The sequence below is a fragment of the Stegodyphus dumicola genome, chromosome 10, assembly GCF_044657685.1.
Source record: "Stegodyphus dumicola isolate Sdum_Otavi_A_Nest chromosome 10, ASM4465768v1".
NCBI lineage: Eukaryota > Metazoa > Arthropoda > Arachnida > Araneae > Eresidae > Stegodyphus > Stegodyphus dumicola.
Window position 1 is genome coordinate 59,724,205 of NC_140777.1, and position 27,414 is coordinate 59,751,618.

A 27,414-nucleotide genomic window follows, 5' to 3' on the forward strand; every position below is an offset into this window, starting at 1 on the left:
AATGCCTATGCAAGTGACAAGCACAATCCTGCGCCTCTCGCCACGATAAAATCCGTGGACCTTGTTCTGATATTACTGTCGGACAAGTCACAGCAACAACAAAAAGTTTGTTTTTAATTTTTTATTTTTTTAAATTAAAAACTAACCTTTAATTATATAGTATGAAAGTTTCTGTTTTGACGAACACTAACTGATCTATTCGAGTCTACGGACATTCTTATGTAACGGTGTTTCAACGTAACTTCATTTATTTCTCCTGATCAGAAAATCATGAAATTTGGATAACTGTGCTGTCTTTTATTTGCCGGCCAAATACATATTGTTTATAATTAGTAAGCTCCGATTCTCTAACGAATCAAATAAGAGAATGCGTGAAACTCTGCCAAGACATTGATGTCACTGCTAACGCTGGAAATAACAACTAAAGTAAAAGTAGGTAACTCATTTCTTAAAGCTCATTCATATCGCAAAATATTAAAACTTTTTTTTTTCCTCGAACGGCGGGCACTATTTTGTCTTTTTTCAACATTGGCTATTCTTAAGGCCAGAAGTGGTGGCCATTTTATTGTGGAAGCACCTCATAGGCGGTCATCGTTATCTTCTATGAAAGAAAAGACAATTACAACCATGCCTTCACCGGGATTTGAACCCGGGTCCCCCTTAACCGCTATACCATCTGGGCGGCAAAAAAATCTTAAAACTAGCATCAAAATAATTCCCAGAATACAAATCATAAAATTAGATCATTACAATATGGTTTATAGCATCCTGTTCATTGCTATTATCGGAATCTTAAAATTCACAATTTTAAATACACAAAAGTAACGCCTTACCTTTTTACAAAATAAAAATCTTAACTCTTAGGACTCTATTTTAAATTGCTTTACAAATCCTTGCTATCCACGGTTTCAAAATTCAATTAAATAATAAGAGAGTAATTCAATTAAACATTTTAATATTTTACAGTGTTTTCAAATACTGAGTTAGTATTTTTATGTGCCGCCCAGACGGTATAGCTGTTAGGGGAGCCTATTGAGGTACCGAGGACCCGGGTTCGAATCTCGGAGAAGGCACAGATGTTTAGGGGTAGTCACTCTAAATATATGGCGAGCGAAAGTCCTCTCATGTAGATTGGTGGTAGGGGAGAGGGTGGGAGACCCTCGGACTATAGCCCCCGGTTGCACTTCCTCAAAATTGGGGTGGAAATACGAGTCCACCTTCCTTGAGGCTCTGGTAACCATTCTTCCATGAAATTCATGGACCATAAAACAACAACAATTAGCATAAACATTGTGATAAATATGCCAGAAGAGCAAAAAAATTAACCATTTTTACAATTTCATGCAATAGAAAACTTTAGAGGCGAAGAGCCAATCTGGATAGCTTCGTCAATGTACGCCCCAAATATAAATAACACAACGTAAAAAAGAAGTATGGCAATACTAAACACTCCTTAAACGTAAACATTAATCAACTGAGTGTATCCTCTTAGCAAAGATTTTGTAGCGGGAAAGAATTAATTATTTTAAATTCCGTTCATAAACATTAATTTTAAATATAATGAGTGATGGTAACTGCTTAGTGAGCAGGATTCAGAAATATCCTTCATAACTAAGATGAACAAAATGAAATTGATATTTTATCGAAAGAAATCACAGTTTATATAACAAGGCAAACAGCTACGTAAATAGCTTTAAGAAAAAGCATATTCTTAATCCTTGTAGAATATCAAAAATCGCTAATGGCATAATCACATCTAGAGATGCGCGGCGGAATAAAAAAAGTTTCCGAGATGCGTGTTTTTCACAACAATAATTTGAACAGGACGTTTCTACTCGTAACACTTGCGTTGAATAACCTGTTGTGCATAGGTAGCCGCAATATTTTACGACGCCGGATGAAAAAATACGCCACCAGTTCTGTTTGGCGTAGGAGAGGAAGCAATCAGTAGGAAATCTTTCTTTGTATTGCGAGGAGTGTTTCTCAGAAAATTTTCTAATTGCACTTCGAATGATTTGTTAAGAGTTTTACAAAACAGTAATTAGCGAACAAGAGTTCAAGTATAGTCGTACGATTCTGAATTGAGTAACTTGTCTGATCGCTCTAACCAAGCCGCTATGTATAAGATAGCTGGAGTATTTCTGGAAGCTTTAGAAAAATTCCCTCCTAGAGATTCTACTAAGGGTTGCTCTTATCTGCCAAGGTCAAACAGCATTGTGACGTCGACATCCTGCTCCAAAGCAAGGTTTCTCTCATTTCTATGAGTAATGTGACGTCACTGAGCAGATAGCTAAGATAACTGGAAAGAGAAATGCTTGACCTTGAAACAGCATAACTTTTCTGTATTCTACGATGTCATTTTTCGGAACTACCTGCATTCAGCCATTTTATCCACTTGGTCATCGCTAAAGGGAAGAATCCCGAGATGCTGACTTGTGACACGAAACTGAATTAAGAGGGAACTGTTTTTATACTGGAGAGAGTATCCAGATAAATCACGAAGTAGTATTTTGGGAGGCCTTAATTAATCCATCAAAACTTTTGAATGGAAAATACAAATGGCAGTGAAATTATGATCTTAATGCCATAAATAAGAAAGAATTCCCCAGCGAGAAAGAAATATGTTAGAGATTTATTTATTTATTTTACTGCTTGGGAAGACGAAATTTTTCAATTTATTCTAAAATACGCTCTCCAATAAAATTCCAAAAAGTGCATTCTACTTCGAAGTTTCATCAAACTTACTGTAAACATATATTACTTGCTGTGAGAGGACTTTTTCTAGATACAAATCGGTTAAGAAGCACTTGAGACTCAAAATCAATATATCTTGTATTTGATAACACTGTATTGCTTAACAGAGCTTTTATTCATTTCCCTATATGTCGTTTTAACATTTTATAGTTTTGACTTTTTGATTGTACATTAAAAGGGACCGCCCCGAGCGGGAAAATTTCTAGCTATGCCACTGACCCAAAAGCGGCGCCAGATGTGCTGCGAAAGAAGGCGAGATGCGCCTCAGTCATAGTGCTTCAGATACATTTTTTGTTGCTAAGACCAGCGCGAGAAGACCATAAGTAGGATAACTTGTAATAAGTTTTATAAAATGTGGGTCTTCGGAGAAGAACTGATAAAACAATTGCCATGTGTAATTTTCAACCTCTGGCATTTTCAGCTGTAGTGCGTTTTATGCAGTTAATTTGAATTTTATTTTTTGTATTTTTTTAAAAATCTAGGAGTCTTTAATCACGGGCAGGCTTTGAAAGCCACAGTTTGAGAGACGTTGCCGTAGAAAAATATTATAGTTATCTTATTATAGAAGTCTAACAGCAAAAAATAAACGTTATATTTGCAAATTTTCACAGGACTAAATTCCGAACCATCAACCTCAGCGGCCAAAGTGCAAATGGATTGGATTGGATTATTTAATTATGGCAAAGCACACGAGGGCTATCTGCCGAAAGGGAGGGATGCCTTCGTGGAGGACTTTCTAAGGGAAACTGGCTCATATACACGTTACACATGGGGAAAACCACGAAAACGCCCATGCAGCCAGCCCGTTCGCGGGATTCGAACCTCGGACCGAACTACCAGTGTTCAGGGTCTTTACCGCTCCACCGCTGGTGGGCCCAAAATGCAAATGAACGAAATAAGATAAGAATGGTTGGACAGGAGTTAATCTACTGGCGCCATCTATTGATGGAAGAAGAAAACTAAAACATAATTTCCTTAAAGGCTGAAGGTAAATGTGGATTAGAATTACGGTTGTTAACTAGAACAGAAAGATTTTTTGAAGGTGAAACGCCTTTAGAACATCTAATTCAGCAATGGAAGAAATTTTTTGAATAATTTTGGCTACAGAATAATGAAAAGTGTGAATTTCCCACCAACAATGCTGGGCAATAGAAGACTTCTGTGTTTCCTTTTTCCTAACATATGCCTCACCTTCCTTAACGCAAAATTTTAAAGGCTCTGTTAGTTTCACCAATGTAATTTAAACCACACTGGCAAGGAATCCTGTAATTATCCCAGGAATTCATATCCGGAATGGGGTTCTTAAGTATGGAACGCGGAATTTTATTGATAGGAGAAGAAACGGCCCGAAAGTTAAATTGGCAGCAAATTCATTTGCACTTTAACAGCTGAGGTTGATGGTTCGATAAAACCATCGAAACTAATCCTGTGAAAATTTGCAAATATAACGCTGATTTTTGTTGTTTGACTTCTAAATTAATATTTGTTCGGCGTGTTATTTTACCTTAATTATAGCTGTCGTTGTAGATGTAATTTCCTTATGTCATTTTATCTGTAAAAACAATAATAATAGTAAACCATTTAGTTGCACTCACTAACCTAAAGTTGTTATAGCGCCAAAAACCTTTCTGTAGAAAGATATATTATGCCAACGCTAGTATTGACTACCATTAAATCAAATGTACTATTTTGTTAAGGTTGTCATCATTTTTTCAAAGCAAATATTTTCAATAAAAAATTTCTTAAATGTGCATTATACCATATGTTCCTTGTGCATTTCCCCCTCCTTTTGACTAATTTTACCGTCCAAAAATCGGGAGGGGAAATTTATGTTGTAATTTAATGTCTGATAGGCGCGGTTGCAATAAAACCACAATAAATGAAATGTAATCATGGATAACTACTGGTAACTTTTGCAGTATTATTTCTTTAAAATAAACGTACATTAGAATAAGAATACGTGGTAATATTAACATTACACTATCTGACGGAGACCGAGCTGGACACTTCTCGCTATGGTTAAAAAAATTGCAAATAAAGTTGAAAGAACTGAATACAATTAATCAAGGGAATAGTCAATAAACTAGTCCTCAGAGGGGGAAACTATGTACAACAGAGGAAGGGGGAAATTATGCGAATATTTGTTGAATTTTCAAAAGTAGTGCTAGAAATATAGTGGACAAGATAAGCAAGGAAATATAGTATTTTATTCGTTGTACATAGAACTAACTAAACCAATAGATATATTTCTTATCTGAAGAAGAAGTTCACCACAGTCGAAATGCATTGATGGCGAAAGCCATGTTTCCTCACTGGAAATTTCGATTTAACGCATATATCTTTCTGGACAATTTTATTTGAAGAATGTTATCATGTAATGTAAAAATTCTCATTTATTCTCTTTGCTTAAAAAGTTAAAACATATTTTGCAGAGTACAGCTGAAGAGTCCAAACTGTTCTGCCGCACAGAAACACGTAATCATCCGTACTTGCTTCTGCGACCGTTAAGAATCGAAGAGAGGAGTATTAAGCCTTACGTGGTTGTGTTCCACGACTTGCTAACAGAAAATCAAACTGAAATTCTCAGGCTGGTTGCAGAGCCCAAGGTATGTGCCCTCATTTACAGAACCTCTGACTTCCTTTCGTTTAAAAGTTTTTCTTATTTGCCCAAAATGCTGTTCATATTAAGCCTTATGTGTTGTGTTCCGCTATTTGCTGACGGAAAATCAAACTGACATTTTCAGGAAGATTGCAGAACCAAAGGAAACGTAAACTGAAATTCTTAAGCAGATTGCAGAACCCCAAGTAATGTGTCCTCTTTTACACAACCTGTGTTTGCCTTTCGTTCAGAACTTTCTTTCCTTATTTTTGCAAGTTTTTTGTGTAATATATTATTTATTTATTTTGAAAATGCCTGGAATATTTTTCACGAAATCTTTCAAACATTTTCAAAACTTGAGCTTATATTGCGTTACATTACCATGCATTATTATTATTCTGTCCAACAGGCGAACTTTGCCATTGAGTAAACGATTAGGTTTTCAATTTATCTTCTAAGCGGATTTGGAAAGAACCAAATTCCAAAGTGTTCACATCATGAGATAACATAATTAATTCATCTCTTAAATTTTAATTGCACTGTTTAACAATCAGAGCAGTTTTACAAGAAACAACGTACTTCTTACAAATTTAAATATCTATTTTATTTTTCAATAGCACATCTAAACGACGTAATTTTACTTGTGTTTAAGTCATTATATACCATTTCCACAAAAGACCTTACCCGGCCTTTATTTTAGCAAGGCCATTGGCTTAGATATATACGTATATAGCGTGGTCATAAAAGACTTTTCCGATATATGAACCCCAAGCGACCTATCCGCTCATTCGCTCGAAATTAAATTTTAGGTATTGTTATTTGAAAGTATGCACTCAAGATTGAGAAAATTTGAAACAATAGAAATCTCACGGTTATGGTTACAGTGAAAACATTTCGAAAATTTCGAATGGCAACACCTCTCTTTCTTTCTTTCTTTTTTTTTCTTTTTTTTTTCTTTTTTTCTTTTTTCTTCCCAGTGCATTGGAGAAACATAAATGGCACTGAAACGATATATATATATATATATGATGAAAATTTCCGGCGTAAAACATTTGCAAAGAAGAGTATTGTAAAGAACCAATGACTACACAAGAAAAGAGAGAGAAAATAACTTTTATTGGAATTACAAGTTTTCAACGTGCCCGCTTTCGCAGATGATAACGCACTGCATGCGACAGATTGTTAACAACAATGACGGACATAATATCGCAGGCGGAACCTGTATAACTTCACGTTTTATGACATCTTTCATTTCTGACAAATCTCGTGGATTTGACGTGTACATCTTAAATTTCAAATAACCATAACCAGAAATTTATGGAAGTGGGGTCGTTGGATCGCGGTGATCACGAAGCGGCGAAATTACGGTATATAATTTTATCTTGAAACGTTATACACTTCGAAAACTTGTAATTTCAATAAACACGTTTTCTCTCTCTTTTCCTGTGCAGTTATCGGCCCTTTATACTGCTCTTTTATATAAATGTTTTAACATATGTGTATCGTTCTAATGCCATTTATGGTTTTTCAATGCGCTGATGCATTTGCGCAGGAAAAAGGTGGGTGTTGCCATTCGAAAATTTCGAAATTTGTTCATTATAACCATAACCGTGAGAGCTGTTTTGTTTCAAATCATCAGAAGCTCGAGCGCACACCCTCAAATAAAAACATTGAATTTGAAATTGAATTTAGATATGTTAAGCAGTTAGGCTTATACCCTGTACAAGTTTATGACCAATCGTTGCGAAAACAAAGGACGGGTAATGACTTGTGTGGACAGCAGAGTATTCCATTTGAAAATATTTACTGAATAGTTTATTTGTAGAGTGATTGTAGATAATGAAACCTATTTCTCTACATAATCCTAATGTCATTTTCTAGTTGGCTCGATCAATGGTGCAGGCGAGCAAAGGCAGTGAAATCGTCTCTGTGAGCAGGACCAGCCAGAATGCGTGGGTGGGCCCCACAGACCACCCTCTGATGGCTAACGTTTACAGACTGGTGGAAGCCGTGACTGGACTATCCACTGACGTCGAGCAAGACCATGCAGAAATCGTACAAGTAATTAGAAGCCTCGTTAAGTTCCTTACATCTTGCTAATAATACATATTAAGCGTATATAATAAACCTTTGCTGAACGCGGATTTTCAGAATGCGATTTCGCATATTCGTTTTACCGTAACTGTTTCCATTTAATTTTCCCAGCGCTAGAATTTTATTTATACACGAGGCAACATTCATTCATGAACACTAAATGCTTGCTGGCATCAGTTCTGGCCGGAAGTTATCAACAATTTTGAAAGACTTAAATCCATTGGAAATGAAGCCAAAAAAAAAAAAAAAAAAAAAAAAAATCATACAAACTGCAATAGCCACTGGCGTTGAAGAATTTTCAGATATGGAACAAAGAGAGGTCAAAGAATTAATGTCTGTACTTTTAAAGTATGTTTCTCACAGGATATTCTAAAATGTTATTATGTTCAATACTGAGCATTCGTTACAGAATTGTAATACACAGTAGTAACATTTTTTACCCCCTTCTCCCATGTTGTATGTATATTCTTTACACGTTTCACGGTTCACGGGAATACCATTAACGTTGATATTTAATATTTTTTTCCAATAGCAGGCACTTGCCTATAACGGCATTGGCCACTCCTAAGGCCTTAGGTGGAGACCATTTTCAAGAAACCTGATAGGCAGCCACCGTTACCTCCTATGAAGAGACAGACAATTTTACATTCATTGCCTTCTCCGCGTTTCGAACACGGGCCCTACGGTATCGCAGGCAGGCTGCCCTAACCACTATACCGTCTGGGCGGCTTAACATTTAATATACGACAGCTCATATACATTCCATTCCCTGAACAGCTGTTAAACGCGTCGTTAATTATCTTGAGCCACCTTAAGTAGTTTATTGTGGTGTAATCTCAGACTACATTAGGTCTGCAAGACACTGAAATCTAGTTAGATCCAGATATCTTTTAGATATTGCAGAACCGTACCAATCGTGATCGTCATTTCTATTATGCGATTAACTGGATGTTATCTGCATTTGGGTATACCAGAATGCTTACTGATAGCACAGTGTGTGAAAGAAATCAGGTAGATAATTGCTCGGCTCGCTACCATTATCAAATCCCTTTGCGAAAATATGTCAGTTAAAATCTGCCATAGAGATCTGCAAGGATTAGATTTCTGGAGATTCTGGATCCTTGCAGATGGTTTGGAAGAGTATCTCCATCGAAACTTGTCACTAAGTTGGACAGGATAATGTGGAAGAGATGACACGCTAATGTGATGTCTTTAAATTTTATATCTTGTGATTTGTCGAGGAATACTATCTTTATGTCATTAATCTCCAGAAATCTAATCCTTGCAGTTCTATCTTGATATCTATAGCTAAATTTTGCCGCCTGGGGCTGGCACTGAAATTGTCGCCCGTTTTTGTATACAAACATAATTGCAAGAAGACATGTAGAGAAGTAAATTAAAACTTTTGCGTTTATTTCTGAAGAAAAACTTTAGTTCCAACATTTTAAAATTGTGTTATTATTTGGCATTTTCTTAAATTTATTAATTATTTGCGCAAAACTTATTGATGACATTTTAGAAATCCAGTTGATTGTTTCTGATTGTGGAGTAAGATATTTTAAATCAAAATGTACATTTGTAGCTCTTAAATAATTCTTAAATGACTTCGCTTAGAAAACGCTTCTCACAACTAACGTGCAATGATGCGAGGATTTCTTTAAATACTTTACCTAGAGTAGAAACTGTTTTTCTTCTCAGCTTAATTCCTCATAGAATCTGGTTACTTTGTAGCTGCCTCCACGATCCGCCTGAATAACCCTTATAAATAATCATTCACGCAAAATATACCTTCCCTAAAAATGTGCAAAAAATCACTTCTGAAGAAAAAACTTTTCATTCTAATATTTTAAATTCATTTTATTTTGCTTCTTCCTTTGTTCACAAAACTACAAATGACATTAGAGATCTATTTAATTGCTACTGTTGCTGTCACGATGTTAGCAGAGAAGGATTTCTTAATATGCAAAATATACATTTGTAGTTCTTAAAAACCTCTTAAATAATTTTATTAATTCTAGCTAACAACACTTATAACAATGAAGAAGAAAGTTTGCAGTGATACTACAATATTCGGAACTTTGTTTTGAGGTTTGTATTTTAGAATAAAGAGCCCTTCCCCCTTCCGTCAAAGGACTGCCCTTCCACCTTCCCGTTTCGATTTCCCTAGCAGTAACGGAAATAAAACTCTCAAATGCTTCTTTCTTAACATGGAATTCTTCCTTATGAATGACACCGTGATCATAATTAGCCTGATATTAGTAATTTGCTTTCAAAAATTTCTACAGAATACCAATAGTACGTAACTGTTGAAATCACACAGGGATACATAGAAAATATATGTGAAGTGAATGTAGGAAGAAACAGTTTTCCGCACAAAATGTTTCTTCATCGCATTGCGACAAACGTAGACACATTTGAGTATTCGTGAGATATGTAATAAACTTTAGTGAATTTGCTTGTTTCAGTGTAATACAATTACGTTGCGTAGCTGTTTTGTTATGAACTTTTATCTCTTTCATGACTAGTGCCGGTTATATCCGACATCCATAAATGTTTGACAGTTATATCCGGCCAAAAGCGTCGCATTGGATCGATTAAGATGGGAAAAATCGTTCTTTTATGGGATCAGGACCACAGGACAGAACACACCGACTGAAATAAATCGGTTTCTTTTTACGACTCACCGCTCACTAACTATAAATTTTATGAAAAAGATCTGGAACGACGGTGTTCGGGAATGGTTAGCCAGACTGTTAAAGGAAGAGTCAAAAGAATCGGACGAGCCGTGGAATTAACCACTTGCGCTAAAAAGACGTGCCATGCACGTCGAGATGCTTTTGTCTCAAACCGCGAGCGACGTGAGCTCCACGTCGATAGGCATTTATCGCAAAAATGAAAATAACGTGGTGCACACGTCTCCTAACAACGAGATTGTTTATTTCTCGAGATTGTCACCAGCTCTGGATTGCACTTGCAGACGCGGAGCGGCGTAAATGAGACACTTTACTGCTTGTTATAGTGTAGCGCACGGCACCTCAACCGTGAAGTTTAGTCGTAGCGCAAGTGATTAAAAGAATCAACTCAATCAAACGCCAACTCCCTGAAATGATTTCTTTCAGCTGTAGTTTTGAGATTCCCTAAAATTACCTTTCTGAACAGAAATAACTATGAATTTATAGGATGAAAATTCTTTCAAAACGCTGGAAAATGATAAAAACTAAATTCTCATTTACCATGGAAAGATAAACATTCTTTCCCTACTAAAATGGAAATCGATTCTGGCATGCTTCCAACAATAGCTCCGCTAGGCTTTCGTTGTTTCACTAAAGTTTCATCAAGGTGAATCAGTTTGTGAACGAATAGCAGATCTGTATGCCTGGACAATGCCTCTACGCTTCCACCAAGAGAAATTCGTGAAGTATAAAACAGCTACAACACGGTTTTCTAGAATAGGAGTAAATTCACTCAATAAAGTTAATGAGTTCTTTGAATGAGTTCCGGAGCTAATCATCTAACTCTACTGACGATATAAGAATTGGCAACACATTAGCGCAGAAGAAAAAGTTCTTGAAGTGAGTAAAATGTATTTTTTTCATTTTGTCGACTAACAGTATAGCAATTAATCAGCAATAGTACCGCATACAGACAATCAAGTGAAACACTTTGGCAAATTTATAAGGTGTTTCTCTCGCCTTCTTAGCATGGCTTCGTGGTGTAGTGGTCAGCACGCTCGACGCGTATTCGAGAGGTCCGTGGTTCGAGTCCCGGCGAGGGAATTGCTTATTTTTCACATCTCCTACTTCGAAATAACCTAATGTCTCTACAAATTATTACGTTTAAAACATCTTTAATCCGACCTGTTTCAAATATTAGTAAGTATTTTAGGTTTTTAAGATGGGATATAAACATCTGAAAAAGGGTGAACGAGATTGACTCAGAAAGTTACAATAAAAATGAATCTTACGAACGTCACTCTAAAATTTTTCAAATGCAGCTAAATGATACCAATTAAATTTACCAAATCTTAGGTTAGTTCATGGTAGTTTCCTCTAACATCAATGCACTTTTGTTGACGAATTTTCCAAAGATTAAATGTTCCAAATTACCCATTTCTTGGGATCGATGAAAAATATGCTTTTAAAACTTCATCAGTCTCATCTTTAGACTGAAAACGACGGCCCCTTAAATTTTCCTTGCGATTAAAAAGTAGGCAAAATCACACAAAGCAAGACCTGGATAAGAGTGACATAATATGGTTTTTGACTCTCGTAGTGGATGCTCTATCACTTGGATGAGCTTTCTCTGTTCAATAATTTCGGCTGTCACTCTTGCTGAATGAGAGCACGTATTATAATGTGAAGCAGGTATAGGTACAGAAAAAAATTTGGGGGGGGGAGACCAGAGATGTACCGTGAGTCAACTGGTAATACCTTCCTATACTAATTACCCTTAAAAAAAAATTGCGACCTGTCTAAGAGCGCACAAAAAAAAAAAAAAAAAAAAAAAAAAAAAAAAAAAAAAAAAAAAAGTTGAATTCTGTCGAGGAGATGTGCATCTGAAGCTTTCCAAAGGATCTCTAAAGTTTATTTGTTATGTACATCGAGCAACCCATGGGGTACATGCAGTTTATTAAAAATAATGATTAATGAGATTACAATACTATATCAATACAATCTGAAATTCACATGGTGAAGCAGGAATTCTTTAATATTCATTCCTTGAAGAATTTCTGGAAGACACTTAGTGATATACAAGGCCAGCGCTAGACGTCCTGCCTCCCGATGCAAGCTCTGCGGGTCCGAAACTCTGTTGTCCCGTGCGTCCCTAAATTCTAAAAATTTTACCATCTTTAAATTTTACTGCTTGTCGCTTCTCTAAAGTGTGTAAATTTTCCTGCCCGGTGAGATTGCACCGGTTGCATCGACTCTGGTAATATACCAGTTAGCTGGAACTGTCTTCTGTCTCTTTAACTTGGTGGCTTTGACCAATCCTGTAATTCTAAAAAAACCAGCATACATTTTTTTTTTTTTTTTTTTTTTTTTTTTTTGTCTTTTCACCATTGTTAGTTGAGGTCATCTTCAAAGACCAAACTTTGCTTCCTTAATATGTTGGAACGTCAAAAGGTGCGTTCGTTTAATCAACAGTTATGATTTTAAACAGAACGTGGTGTCCACAGGACCGGATTACGACTTTTAGAGGCTCTAACCACTTAAGGCTCTAAGACCTTTTTGTGATGCCACGTCTGCTTTTTCCTGTCCCTTCTCTCTCGGTCTTGGTTTACCTGCACCATACACTCTACGGTAAATTTGGGAATGGGAAAGTTTTTTTTGGTGCCCCCCTTCCTGAATATCCTAAACACCTTTTTGTGCTGCTCTTTTTTCCTTGATACCCTAAGCACGTGTTTATTTTGCTTATGAGGGACTCGTTACCTTTTAAATGATTATTTTTTATTTGAGGTTTTTAATCTATCTTTTATGAATAAAATTAAATGGTTTTGTGAGGCAAATTGATTTTAAGCTGGGGAAAAAAAAAAAAAAATTTGCCGGTAATTTTTTTTAATGAAAAGTTTTTAAAGAAAATTTTAACAATTAAAATATCTTTCTTCTTCTTTAATTTTCAATGTTTTAATTTATTTATTAAAATATTGTTAATAACGTTAAGAATCGATTTTGGAATTATTAAATTAGTTAAATTAATGAGAAAAAAGTTAAAAAGGCCCATTTATATGTAAAAACGTTGAAAAAAATATTATTTCAATTACAGTTTCATTTCCAATCACTTTTATTTTCAGTATTTTGCAAAACCTATCCTTATTTCTATTAAGTATATAATTTTAAACAAACAATAAAAATATTAAGTAATTTACTTCATATCTGTATAAGTTTTAGGGTTTTAAGTAAAAGGATTCAGCGAAAAATTGCAAACTCAGAACACGCAGTTTAAAGAATGCAATTATATTCTGTAGTCAGGAACGTCATCAATTTCATTACAACCTCTTTCTGTTCATGTCTTATCACAAATAATTTCCGTTTCTGAAGAAATGCAAGCAAACTCATAATATACATAGAAATATTTGCTGAGCTGAGCTAAAAAAGGAAGAAAAGACTGCCAGTTCGAAAGTGAAAATTTTTTTTTTCGAACTTCACTTTTTTTTTCACTATTTAAAATAAATCGGTGTTTACATATAAACAGAGTTTGCTGATAGTTCCAATTATACATCTTAATTACATTCCTCTTCTTCTATATTGATTTTTAACAAGTAACTGGGACGATAAATAAGTAAAAAAAAAAAATAAAATAAAATAAAAATAAACACTGAGGTGGTTGTGGCATTTAAAGGGCTTATGAGGTATATTTACTCACTCCTATCCACATGCTTTTGTAATGCTCGAACTAAAAAAAATGGTGGGCGATAGTTTATCACCACAGGAATTTCGGTCTAGATCCCTTCATACCCAGTCGCCCTTAACAAAGGGGAAGTGTATAAGGTATTTTCTCCCTCCTTTCCGCATGTCTTCGTGGTATAACTGGAAGCACACTCGACGTGTATTTGGGAGGTCCGGCCCGGCGAGGGCAATGCACATTTTTCACGTCTCCGAGATAAAAAAAAAAAAAAAAAAACCCTAATGACTCTACAAGGCTGTCAAAAATTTTAAAAGCCTTTTATACATACCGTTTATTATCGTCAGATCGTTTCATACTTTTTTCTCAGTGTATTAAAATGTACAATTTTAGCAAAAAATTGAAAAACCGATAAATTGATAGATTTTGAGGTACTAAGTTCCCAGCTCCCGGTTAATCCAGCTGTGGGTGTCCACCATCATTATATACTTTTTTTTTTTCTTCTTCTTTTTTTACGTTCAGTTTTTGGTGTTTCATTAATTGATAAGAGACCTAACGACAAACTTCTTTCTTCATGTGCTGTCCTTCATGAAAAGATTCATGTATAGCTGCGGATCCAATGTTGAGTTCTGTCTGTACCACTTGGCAAATACAAATAATATCATTGATTAATATTTTTCTTATGGTCTACACATTATAGCTGACGAAGGACTTCTTCTATACATCCTTCACCCAGGAGAGAATTTCGACCTCTACCAAATTCCGTAAACCATCTGTACACAGTTGCACGAGATAGTATCATTTCCATGCGCTAATTGTAGACGTTGAAAGCATTCTTCTTAGTGTAGTAGTTCCACTTTAAAATCATATAAAAGCATAAGGTGATAATGCTCCGGCGTTTCAGCTCCACTCTTCTTCCTTTCAAACTTTATTCTATGATAGATAAATTGCAGTTATTGCCCCAAATTATCTTTTGCGGACATTAAGAGTGCAAATAGTTATGTCTAACAAATAATTGTTTTTTTAATCCATACTGTCTCAACAATTTCCGAATCCAATCTGTAAAATTCAAAAAAATGTGGTAGTTGTTTTAGCGGGCAGTAAATGTAGTAGTTAAATTCAAAACATGCGTGTTTTTCAAAATGCAAAAGTACCAATCGGTTAAATTCATTAGTGGCGTATCGATGGCTAGTTTAATCGTCGTGGAGTACGGTAAAATACTTTACAGAATTATGAATAATTTTCTATTATGCAAAGCACTGCGCTTAAAATCTGCGTTCTAATGTTTTGAATTTGTTACGGTCAGTGACTGCATTTTCGAAGCACAGTGACAGAATATGGTTTCTGACTTCTTGTTTCAGCCAATAAAATTTATGATATCGAACAATGGGACCTCTGCTGAATTATTCAGAGTTCTGTGTCAGATGCTTGTGGAGTGAGTTTAGGTTTATAGCGTAATTTGAACTTTTCTGAATCATTCTGATCTTAACATGCACACTGATATTTCGATTTAAAGTACGCAATGTCTTTAAATGCAAAAGTTCATGTATGAGCTATTCATAATAGTTCCGTACGGTTCTGGATATTATACGGCCGATGTTAATACTGGGGGAGCTAATCCGCATGTAGACATTTAGCAACCGCATGTAGACATTTAGCAAGTCCAGAAAATCCACGGCAGTTAATTTTTCAGGCAGAGTCCTCCTATCTTTACTTTATCTAACACAAGTTTCTGTCTATTCTAACAGCGATTCTTAACAGTCTTTTGATTGCTTCTTTGCTTAATTTTAAGTAGTTCCTAACAGGATACTATTTCCCCGTACAACAACATCCAAGCTTACATGTGGACTTTATGAGGCTCTTAGCCGTCTATTCGGCTGCGTTCCCGGAGCAGGGCGGAGCAGAGAGTAGATGGTTTCTGCCAGGAAGATATCACACTGTGAGGCTAAGGCCAGGTCAGTGGTCTTCCTCTTGGTGGCGCTCACTCACTCACTCGGGGAGCCTCGGCCTAATCTTAATACCCGAAGAAATATTCAGCCTAATCTTAAGACGCGGAGAGCATCTTTCATTCATTGGAAGAGAATAGGTCAATATAAAATTTTAAATTAACCAAAAAAATCAACCTTAGTTTAGCGCAGAAGTTTCCAGCACCTGCCCCAGACCCCTTTTTTTTTAAAGGAGCAGGAGGGGGAAAATGTGCAGAAATTTTTTGCTCCTGAAACAGGGGAACTTGCATCTGATTATCTTCAAAACTGATAGAGTTATTTAAAATCAAGGCCAAACTAAGTTTTTTTTTTTTTTTGCCTAGTTTAGTGACATACCTCTTACCTCTTTACTTGGCGACATTTTTTTGGCAACTTAAATAATTTATTTTGACATTATCTGGCAACTTTACTTCAGTTTAAAAATTTTATTCTGTAACTTTCTGATCATATTAACCGAATTGTTGATCATAATAAGCGATGTAATTTCCATGTTTTCGTGCATAAATGAGCGGGACTTCGCAGTTTCATAACAATTATCGGAATTAACCGTGATCACATCAAGCGGCGCCTACTGTAATATCAGATTACGGATCCATACCTATGACGCGTTCCCGTTATTTTTAACTGCTGATAATATTCATTTCTTTCTTTAAAAAAAATTACGTAAGGATTTATCAAAATTGATTTTTCATAAGATACAGCAGAGTCTTGCAAACTCGACTCCTAATTATTCGAATTCCTGTATAACTCGACTACCCCCTTTTTTACTTCCTTTTTCGAAGTAAAGGAAGTACTGTAATCAAGACAAATTTCGGGTATCATATTTCAAAGAAAATATTCATTTTGACCACTCTCGAATCCATTTAAACGATGTTTTTGCGTGACGTCTGTACGTGTGGACAGAGTAAACGACTCTTTTTTTCCAAAATGGATTTAAAATGTATTCAAAAGAGAATATCTCGTGACGTCTGTAGGTACGAACGTACGAGGGTATCTCGCATAACTGAAAAACAAATAGCCTTAGAACGTTGAATTTGGTATATGAGACTGATATAGCATGCAGTTCTGTGTCTCTCTTTTTGGTTGCAATCGGCCTCATCAAACGCATATATATTTGAAATTTATTGGTATTGAATTTCACTTTTTTTGAGGTCTTTGTGTAAAAAAATCTTCTAAATTTCTTAGTTTTGTCTATTTATATAAAAGATTGAATTAAAGTAAATAGATTAATAAATAGTACTAAAAGTCCATTAGTAAATAAATTATTATGCATATATGCACACATATATATATAATTAAAGAAAAGAGAAGAAACTAAAAAAGACCTTTGTGGTTAAAAACTTTGCGCATTGAGCTACAAAATTTAGAAAAAAGTTAAAAGAAAATTCCTAGTGCTTACGCCAAAAAGTCGCTTAGATACTGTGGTTCCGTTGACAATATTAACATAAGTAAAATAAAGTGCAATGAAAGGTGTAAATATAAAATATTAAATAAACAATATAAATACTTGAATATTTACAAATAAAATTCAATACTAATTGTAAGTAATATGCTGATCATAATAAGGCATATTTTAATCATTAAAGTGTGACAAAAGACTTAAAATACAAAAACAAAAAAGCGGTAAATGGTAGATTAGCCCAAATAGAATCTCATTCAGGACACTTCAGAGGAATTCAGGAAATTTTTTAATGATTTTCGAATCCAGCTAACTCCATATCGCGTTTCACCGAAACAGACAATTGAAACTGTATACGAAACTCCTTTTTAAATATTAATTGAAAAAACTTAGTCATAAACTTTAGTTTCAATTCTCTATTCCAATTTCCCGACGCGTCCGCTTGAAGAAGGTGTAATAAAAACTATATGCAATGGACTGGTTATGCCAATGTACAAAATAAAATAAATAGCGATATGCCTATTAGTCAAAAAATACAAGATTTTATGGGAGGACCTACTAGCTTATAGAGTTTAAACTTTGTGAATGTACCAAAAATTAAGTTTAAAAATTATAATATATATATATGTATGTATGTATACACACACTGCGGGACAGTTGCTAAGAACGGATTTCAAACTGCGAGGTAGCATAACATTAAGTGTAGTCGGAGGGTAAGCAGAATAAAATAGTGTTGCTATACTGTTAGAGAAAAGAGCATTTATTGTTGAGGAAATTACAGAAAGTTTTGAAACATCCAAACGTAAAACAAATGTCCTTTTAATGCTATGTATCGAAAAATGAAAAAATTCATATGAACGAAAGCAGAATCCTTTGAAAAGGTGCCAGTACGGAATATATCTGCTGAGGATTGCGGTGCAACTTTTCACATATCGTGCATATTTTGCGCAAAATTATCCGGCAGCTTGTGAAGCTATTAATCCCATTCGTCTATCATTGGCCGCATGAATACTTCTTGGTCGTTGGAGGATATTTTTGACAAGCTAGTCACCTTCCAGAGCATCCCAAACATTTCCATTGTGATTTAGATGTAAAGTATGTATTAGACCCAAGGAGCACGTCTCCAAAAATATACGTTTAATTTTGGTGAAATAAGGGTATGGTATTTTTTGCACGTTACTTTTACGAAATTTATACGAATGAAAAAGGCTGAAGTTACTGTTAACTCTTGATCGTTATTTTCCACACGTTATTTTTACGAAAATTATACGAATCCGAATGTACTGATAAAACTACCGCCATGATGGTATATTTTATTCGTCACTTTTACGCATATTATACGAATCCGAATGTTCTGAAAGAAACTACTGCCTTTATGGTATATTTCATTCGTCACTTTTACGGATATTATACGAAGTCTAAAAAGATTGAAAATGAAGTTTATTAATTCAAAATATTTAGTGTATTTCTGGCATTTCACTTTGTTTTCCTTGTCCACGAACATGAAAAAAGGGGCATTCATATATGAGGCTAAAATTTTTCTATAAATTTTAACATGTGAGCTAAATCTTTACGTGCATTTTTGCAAAAAATTATATTTTCTTAATTTAAACATCTTCAAAATAACTTATTTATTTTCTTATATCAAATTTGTTATTTTTATTCATATCAACACTTATATTAATTTACACAATTTAATTTCTTTTATGAAAATCCTATTACCCATTTAACTGGAATAAGCTGTATATTAAATTTGTGTACTTACTGAGTTTGGTACAATACTCTCCTTATTTTATTTAGCAAATGTGGGCAATTGAATTGGAATAAGACTAGCAAATCTTTCCTGTCGAGGAATATAATAATAAATACAGCAGAAGATGCTCGAAAACGTTTAACTTCTTGAACAATAGTTTAATGTAGACCAAAGGATCATTAATTATAATCAAAGATATACTAATATTTTTATTTAATAATAATAATAATAACTCTACGAAATTGCAAGCTGAATCATGATATTTTACATATATTTCAGTTCCTTTAATCTTTGTTATAAAAATCATATGAGGCTAATTTTTTTAAATTTTGTTTAATGTACGGAAAAAATGATATAGCGATTTTAATAATTTTTATATTTATATGAGGAAAAAATTAATAAATAATGTAAATAAATAATTATATTATATTTTTCCTGAAACAGTTAAAGACATTCTTAATATGGAGATCTACAGAATAAGTACAAGGGTCCAGTTAAATGAACTCAAAATTTGCATAGTTAATTTTACGCTATAAAAATTAACCGAATTTACGATTATACACTGAGCATGCGCATATAGAGACATTTCTATTTTTCGTAGAAAAATTTAATTATTACCTTAATACAGAGATGCTGTGAATATAAATTTATATAATGCAAAAGTAAGTTTATTTTATATGATAATTAAGAGGCTTTCTTAATATGTTTAATTATAAAGAAAAAAAAAAGCGTTGCAATTCTTGTTCACTGACCAATGGCAAAGCAGACACTTTCTACTTCCGGTTGTGGCGGGATATTTGTGAAGTCAGCACTCAGCAATGGCGGTCGAAAAGCATGGTAAAGTCGCAAAGAATACTGTTTGTTCGTGGATTGGCGTTTGTGACAGAATCCATCGAAGTTACTAATTATTTGAAGAAAGTAAGTGAGTATTTTATATTTTCAGTGTTTAATACTCGTACTTTTTTCACCTATATAAAATTTTATAAATAGCGTCTGTGTAGGAAATGTGATTTTCCATGTGTTGTTCTTTTGTGTACGTGCCTAATGATTCATTTTCAGGATTTGGTACTGTTAAATTTTGCACTAGTCTGTTTCTTACTGTTTGTGTCACTCCTTTTTGTATGTGTCTCACCTTTTTATAGTTATATTATTTTTACTCAAACGTTTTAATATTTATCTTAAAGCATACTGTAATTAAGCAGGAAATAGCTTTTAATGGAAAAAGAAAGGCAATATTAACATGACTAATTGTTCAGAAATCTGTTATGGAAATGTTATCTACCTTATGCCAAAAAATAAAGCATGTAACTATCATTTATTTATGAAATTCAAAATTTTTTATTTGCTTAGTGTTTTCCCTAAAAATAATTTAATTTCTTATTTTTGAATTTAGTTTTATAAATTTGCTTTAATATATAATCTTTAACTCAAAGATATTGTGCTGTTAAAAAAGGAAACTTTATGCCATAGAAACACAGGTACTTTGTTCCAAATCTGTGTTCATTTTTTTATATATATACTGAATTTTTATGCACTAGTAATTACTGAAATATATCCTTTCATGAATAATAAGTAAGTCCTAAGTCCTTTCATGAATGCATTTCTTTTTTGTTTGTTTGATTTTGTTGTTTTAAAAGATCTGCCATAGTTAAAGTAAGAATGCTTTACTTTCAGTTTTGAATAAATTTATTACTATTTACTGCAGCTTCAAGTTTCTCTAAACATAATTTTCGAAGTCAAAACCTGATAGTTATGTTGATTATTAGACTTGCATGAAAAAATTTATTGAAAAATTAGTATTTGATCTAAAATACCTTAAATTATTTGAATTATATTTTACTAAATCATGTATTTTGATATAACTAGATAGTTAAAAAAATTTAAATTGTAAATGTGCAGAAATGCTTATATAAAACCAAGAAATTGTTTATATTTTTGTTGCTTTTTCCCTTGTAAATTAATTATATATATATATATTACAGTCTGGGGAGTCAGCACCCTGCTGAATTGTAGTAAACGAGACGTCCAATCTACTAGACCATCAAAGATGCAGATTTGGATTTTCTATTTCATAGTTATTGAAATCATAATGGTATGTTTGTTTAAATTAGTACTGTTTATGAATGTGATAAAAATAAATTCTGATAAGATAAGAAATGATTTATTTTCTATTAATTATGAACTGTAAATAATGTAACCAATTTTCTTCATAGTATATTTACTAAACATTTTTTTTTTTTTTTTTTTATATAAAAGGGAGGTAGTCTTATTTATACAATTCTTGCAGAGATACCAAGAAATAAAACATTTCAGGAATTTTCACTCAGTATATCTTGATGTGTAAAATCGTGTTGTTCAATGCCATATTACTTTTTCACAGGAAAGTAATTTTATTGATCTAACATCTGCATAAATCAAACTTTAAGAATGATTACAGTTTCTAAGCTAACTTAAAATTTTCAGATTTAGAAAATGTATGTTTAATTTAGCATTAGTTTTCCATGGAATAGAAAAGGTTTTCAAAATGTTCAGTTGTTAGAGGGAAGTAATATAAATGAGATTGTCCTGATACAGTTTCAGCTGGAAATGAAACTAAATTTTCGGATAGTGAAGATTTCATTTAAGAATTTTAATAAAACTGATTAATGTAAATCCTCTGCATTTAAAAATTCTAATAAAACTGATTAATGCAAATCCTCTGCATTTAAAAATTCTAATAAAACTGATTAATCTAAATCCTCTGCATTTAAGAATTCTAATAAAACTGATTAATGTAAATCCTATGATTCATGTAGGTATTCTTCTGTTATCAGGACCAGATTCAGAAATGTGTGTTTATATGCATGCATTTTTAAATGTAGGTGCTCGTGTGTGCATGTGTATATTCTTTATGTATGTATGTGTATACTTTACACATATATGCGCATACATGCATATACACATGCTTACATATCTACAGTGGAACCCCGAGATACGAGTTTAATTCGTTCCAGCATTCAACTGGTATAGCGAATTTCTCGTATCTAGAAACAAGCTTCCCCATTGAAAATAATGGAAATTCAGTTAACCCGTTCCACACCCCCAAAAATATCAACATTTTAATATCAAGTCAATTTTTCCTAATAAATAACACTGGTAAATAATATAACAGTAGTTTAACTTTGTTACCAACATTTTAACTCCTTCTCATTAATCCACACCAACAACAGCTTCTCAACATCTAGGAGTACTTTTATGGTGCTTGGAAGCAACGATAATTCCTTTGGCTACGTCAGGTTTCTTAATTTCTTCCTGCTTCTTCAGAATAGTATAGATTTTCGATATTGAAAGGCCGCAAGTCTTCGCCAATTCCTTCACCATGCTTATGTTTGTCTACGATTTCTTTCTTGATATCGACGGCCATGGCCTCCTTATTTTTCTTTGCAGCACTATCTGAGGCAACAATCTTCTTGCGAGGCATCTTGAAATAATTATTTTCACGTTAAATGTCAAAACAATTAACTTGCAAGTGCACAAACACGTATATAAAAGAACACTGAGTGATCTGACGAGGGGATTCCCCGAGTTGAGCCGGATAGGGAAATGGCGCCACCCATACCAACAGCCTGGCTCATTGCTCGTTACTCAAATTAATCTCGTATTTTGCTCATACTTTCCTCGTATCTCGAGGTTTCATTGTACATTTCTGAATCCCATCCTAATAACGGAGGAGTACTTTTGCCAGTATTGCAACAGAGCTAGAATGAATTATTGTGTTAAATATGTGGAAATTGCATGCTTAAAGTACTGTTATTTTCTAAAAATATTATGTATGTCTATTTTTTACAAGAAGAAAAAATAGCTAAAAGCTGTTAATTTACTCGGATTTATTAGTCCAAAGGGGCTTTGTCCCTAAAGAACTATTGTTTTTGTTTTGCATTGGTTCACTATAAATATCTGTTTCACTTTTCAAACTGTTCCTACCAAATGTTAGAGTCCCTAGTGTGGGATTAATACTCTCTATCTTAGTGCCCTCTATAACCTATGTTAGGGTTAACCTGTATAACCTACAAGGATTGCCAGTTTAGGCGAGATATCTAGTCATCATAATACGTACCTTATTTTTTATTATTTTTAAATTAAATTAAAAGTAATAAACTCGTTTTCAAGAATGGAGTTAAACTAGATTTGCATTCAACTCTGGTTTATTGTATTAATGATGTTTTGCTGTAACAAATATGAATTTTTTGTTTAAGTATAATAATTTAAAATGTTTTTTCTAGAGAATGAAGTACTGCCACTAAGGTAAAGGTGCTAACTTGCAAGGTAATTTTCTATTTTACATTAACTCAATCTTTATTATATATTGGCAGAAATAATGAAAATCTGACATTCAAAAAGAAAAATAATAATGTTGAATGTAGTATATTAGATGGTTAACTGAGGTTTGGCAACTCATTAATAATCTTACACATATTGAGTACGAATAACTTTGACAATTACCGGTATTTTCAATAGTATAAAATTAGGCAAGAAAGCAGTTTTAGCTTAGCACCGATTTTAAATACAACTCTCTTACCAATATTGTTTTGACGAAGGTAAAATATAATTGAATTTAATAAGTTGGAAATACTGTCTGTCTTTCCATGAGTTAAAAAATAATTTCAAATAAAATTTCTTTTTTTCAGTTTTTCATGTTATTTGTTTAATGTTATTGTAATCTGATTTATCATATTTAGTCACATATTCCATCCCTCTTTGCACTATAGTATATAATTCAAAGGACTTATCAGTTTCAGCAATATTTTTTTTACCAGTATACATTTTTACCATAACTCTGTTTCTAAATCATATCCTGAAAAATTAAGGAGTAAAGTACACAAAGAAGGAAAATATGCAAGTAAATAATGGCATTTAGTGTTGTTTATGTGTCTAATATTTGTACTAGATTGTAAAAGTTATATAATTCTATTAGCTTTTTTAAATTATTCTTTTTGAAATTCAGGTGCTTCTTTGCACCCAAATGGTTAAAGCCCTAGTGTGACTTTGGTACTTTGATCTAACTTCTATTCCTAATAAATAATCCAGCTGCATACAGTTTACTCAATTTCTGCTATGTGTAAGGTAAACAATATTAGCTTTTTTTAAATATATCTTTTACAACTATTCCATCAGGTAGATTTCTTTCATATTTTGCCCTAATTGAGTCTTCCTGCTAATTAAGAATTTATTAAAGTTAATATGTTAAGTTTTTGTGTGTATAATTCATTTTAAGTATGTGCAAGCAAATGCATACATTAACAGTTACGTAGAATTATGTTTTGGGTATCAATTTGAGAAAATTTGGGGCTGTTTTTAGAAGATTTATTAATGATTTATACTATATTAATATTGTTAAAAAAATTCTGTGGCTTTTATATGAGAGTATATATTTTAAAATAGCTGCATGATATGGTAGAGGTAAAAAGCTTCATGTGGATCATAAATTAATATTATGTGGCAATTTTTCATTTATTTAATAAAGAAAATATTCAAGCCACAATTAAAATTTTTTCACTGGATTATTTGCATACAAAGTTTGCAGCAAATATTTCCTGCAACAGAAGTGAAAATTTTTATTTTGCCAAGACAGGAAATTTAGTTAGTGAAAGCAGTAACCCTATTTTGAGATGTTAAACAGGAAGGCAAATTTTGAATTTAAATTGATTTTTGAAGGAAGACTTATTTAGTCTTGCTATCATTCTACGTGGCTCTTAACTTTTTTATGGTATTTATAATTTTATTGTTATTCAGCATTCTGTTTGCTTAGAATGCACATGAATGTAGACTTGAAATATTTTATATTGCAAACTGAGATGCCATTGTTATCATAATTAAAGATTTTTGCTCTGATTTTGGAGGAATTTACTGATAATACTTTTGATTGTGTATTGGTTTCTGGTTTATTGAAATGTGTAAAATAGCCTGTTAATGCATATACATATGTTAATGACATGTATATGTTTATGAAGTATTCTGTTATATGTATATAGTGTTGTGATTAGTTTTCTGCTTACTCTTTATTTAAGAAAAAGTTATCTGTAAGAAAGTGAATATTCTTTACTATATGTAGGAGTAAAATTGAAAAGGCTAATGCAATATAATTAATACAAAATTAAGTTTTTTCTCATGTACTTAAATACAAACATAGCCATTAAAGACTTTCTCAACCTTGCAGTTCTAAACAAATCTTAAGTATTTTTAACTTGAAATTATAGGCATTGTGTAAGGTATATAATTGAAGCTTACTGTGTGATAGTGTGAAATTAAATTTTTAATTACTGAAATGTAAATTTTTAAATATGAAATACTCAGTGCATTTTATATGCATCTTTTAATACTTCAACTATATTTAAAAACTGAAAACCTCTGAAGTGTGAAATTATTACAAATTTTTCTTTTTCTTGTTTAGGAGCTGTTCTCAAAACATTGGGTGACAAAGAATTCATTTTTACAAAAATCGAGCAGGATATTAAAGACAGCGAACTATAGAACAAATATGGCGAAGCTGCATGAAGTCTATGTTGAATTTTATTATTGAAAAAAATATGCTCTTCAGATTTGATGTTAGTTTTGATTGTTTAACAGTAATTGCAGTTTTTGAATACCTGTAAAATAAACCTAATTCTTAAATTAATTTCATGTGTATTTCTTTTGCAAGTATTACAGTTCATAATACTTCAAACAACTTGAAATTTTATACTTGTTAATTTATGTGGGATATGTTCATAATAATTTTATAATTTAAATAACTCATTGTCATCATATGAGCATAATCTAAAATGCACAGCATTTGACAACAAATTAATAAAAAATTAGCCAACTTCTAATTGCTTTCTTTTGTCCAGGCCTCTTTTTAAATCATTTAATACCATAAAGCTATTTGATGAAAAAAATAATTGATATGTCCACATCAACATGCACATTTATAATGATGTTATACAAAAAGTCACATGATGTAAATATTTAAAAACTTAAATATTCCTAAACAAATTAACTTTTTAAAATTTTATCTGGTATATAAGATAAAATAAAGAACATATTTAGGTAATTTTGAATTTGCATAATTTTATGAACTTATTTATGAAATTAACAGTTACATTGTAAAAGGGAACTTTTTAAAAATACCTCAATAAAGCATTTCTTTTGTAGAGGTGAACTTTTAGTACTGATCTAATATATTTATAAGATTTTAAACTGAAAAAGACAACAATAATAGATTACAGTACATTGCAAGATTGACTGATAAATGTAAAATTTTTACATATCATAATTATGTGTGTAATTAAAACAGAAGCTACTTGATTAACTTGCATGCAAATTAATATTTTCTTTAACATGTTTGGGATAAACTGAATTTTAATAAATAAATATGTATAGATTTGTGTATTATCTGAAGATATGAATGAAATATTTGTGACATTAAACATTCATCTTCAAGGAAAATAACAAAGTCAACTTGGTAAACTATTGGAAAAGGTAAGTTTTATACAATTTCCTGGTCTATATTTAACAATTTTAAAATTTAGCACACTCATTCAAATAATCTAAACGTATGATGTTTTCTTTTGTGCTACATTCGTTTACTGAATTTGTTAATTAACTATATTGTACTTTAGATAGAAATTAACGTAGATATTCCTTGTATTTTACGGTATAAAAACTTATATATTTGATAATAATTGACCTAAATCTTCCCTATGTTTTCTTTGCATATACGAATGACTTCGGTAAAAATTTAGTCCGATGTCTTCTCCTCTTTACTGTGTAAAGTGCACATTTTTGGTAAAAAATTTGCATAAATCTCCAATTACCTATTTACTGCATTTTTCGTAAAATGTGCTTATTTTAATCTCTTATTTTTTATATAAATCTATGCAAAAATGTTCTGCATATTATGATTAAAAGATAAAATTAATTTAATATCATATTTTTACATATCCACCTTTTAGGTATGTACAGCAATATGGAATATATATAACTGGAAAATTTAAATGCAAAAAAAATTAATTTCTATTCAAAAATTACATAACACTAAAAGGCTGAAAATCACTTTTAATATTTCATTTAAAAGTGATTACAATATATGCAATAAATTTTGTAAACCTGAGTTCTATGTTTTAAATCAATTAATGCTATCGTTCATTTACATGGCATAAGAAAATGTCCTTCGGAAAAGCAAATAATTTATTTAAAGTGTTATTTAGTAAACAACTGTTTGCTACAGTTTTTTAGTAAATTTAAATTTATGAAATGAATTTAGTAAACAAAAATGCAAATGAACGATGGCATTAATTGATTTAAAACACAGAATTGATGTTTACTAAATTTATTGCATATTTTGTAGTCACTTTGAAATGAAGCCTTTAAGTGTTACGTAATTTTTAATAGAATTTTTTTTTTTTTTTTTTTTTTTTTTTTTTGCATTTACTAGTGCATTTAAATTTTCCAGTTATATATATTCCATATT

General features: G+C 32.4%; 1 protein-coding gene and 1 long non-coding RNA gene across 5 annotated transcripts in view; both read left to right on the plus strand.

Annotated features, from left to right (window-relative positions):
• The window catches only part of LOC118204865 (prolyl 4-hydroxylase subunit alpha-2-like), a 202,132-nt gene that overhangs the window by 160,003 nt on the left and 14,715 nt on the right, over positions 1–27,414 (plus strand). For 3 of the 4 annotated variants that reach the window (XM_085824969.1, XM_085824968.1, XM_085824970.1), the window contains exons 8-9: positions 5,187–5,360; positions 7,235–7,429. In XM_085824969.1, the coding sequence (XP_085681095.1) occupies positions 5,187–5,360; positions 7,235–7,429 (369 nt within the window). The remainder of the gene's footprint in view (positions 1–5,186; positions 5,361–7,234; positions 7,430–27,414) is intronic. The other variant, XM_085824971.1, reaches the window with a different exon arrangement.
• On the plus strand, positions 19,696–25,575 carry LOC118204864 (uncharacterized). The gene is made up of 4 exons (XR_004760900.2): positions 19,696–19,844; positions 20,909–21,018; positions 23,189–23,231; positions 25,357–25,575. It is a non-coding gene; the product is annotated as an uncharacterized LOC118204864 (long non-coding RNA).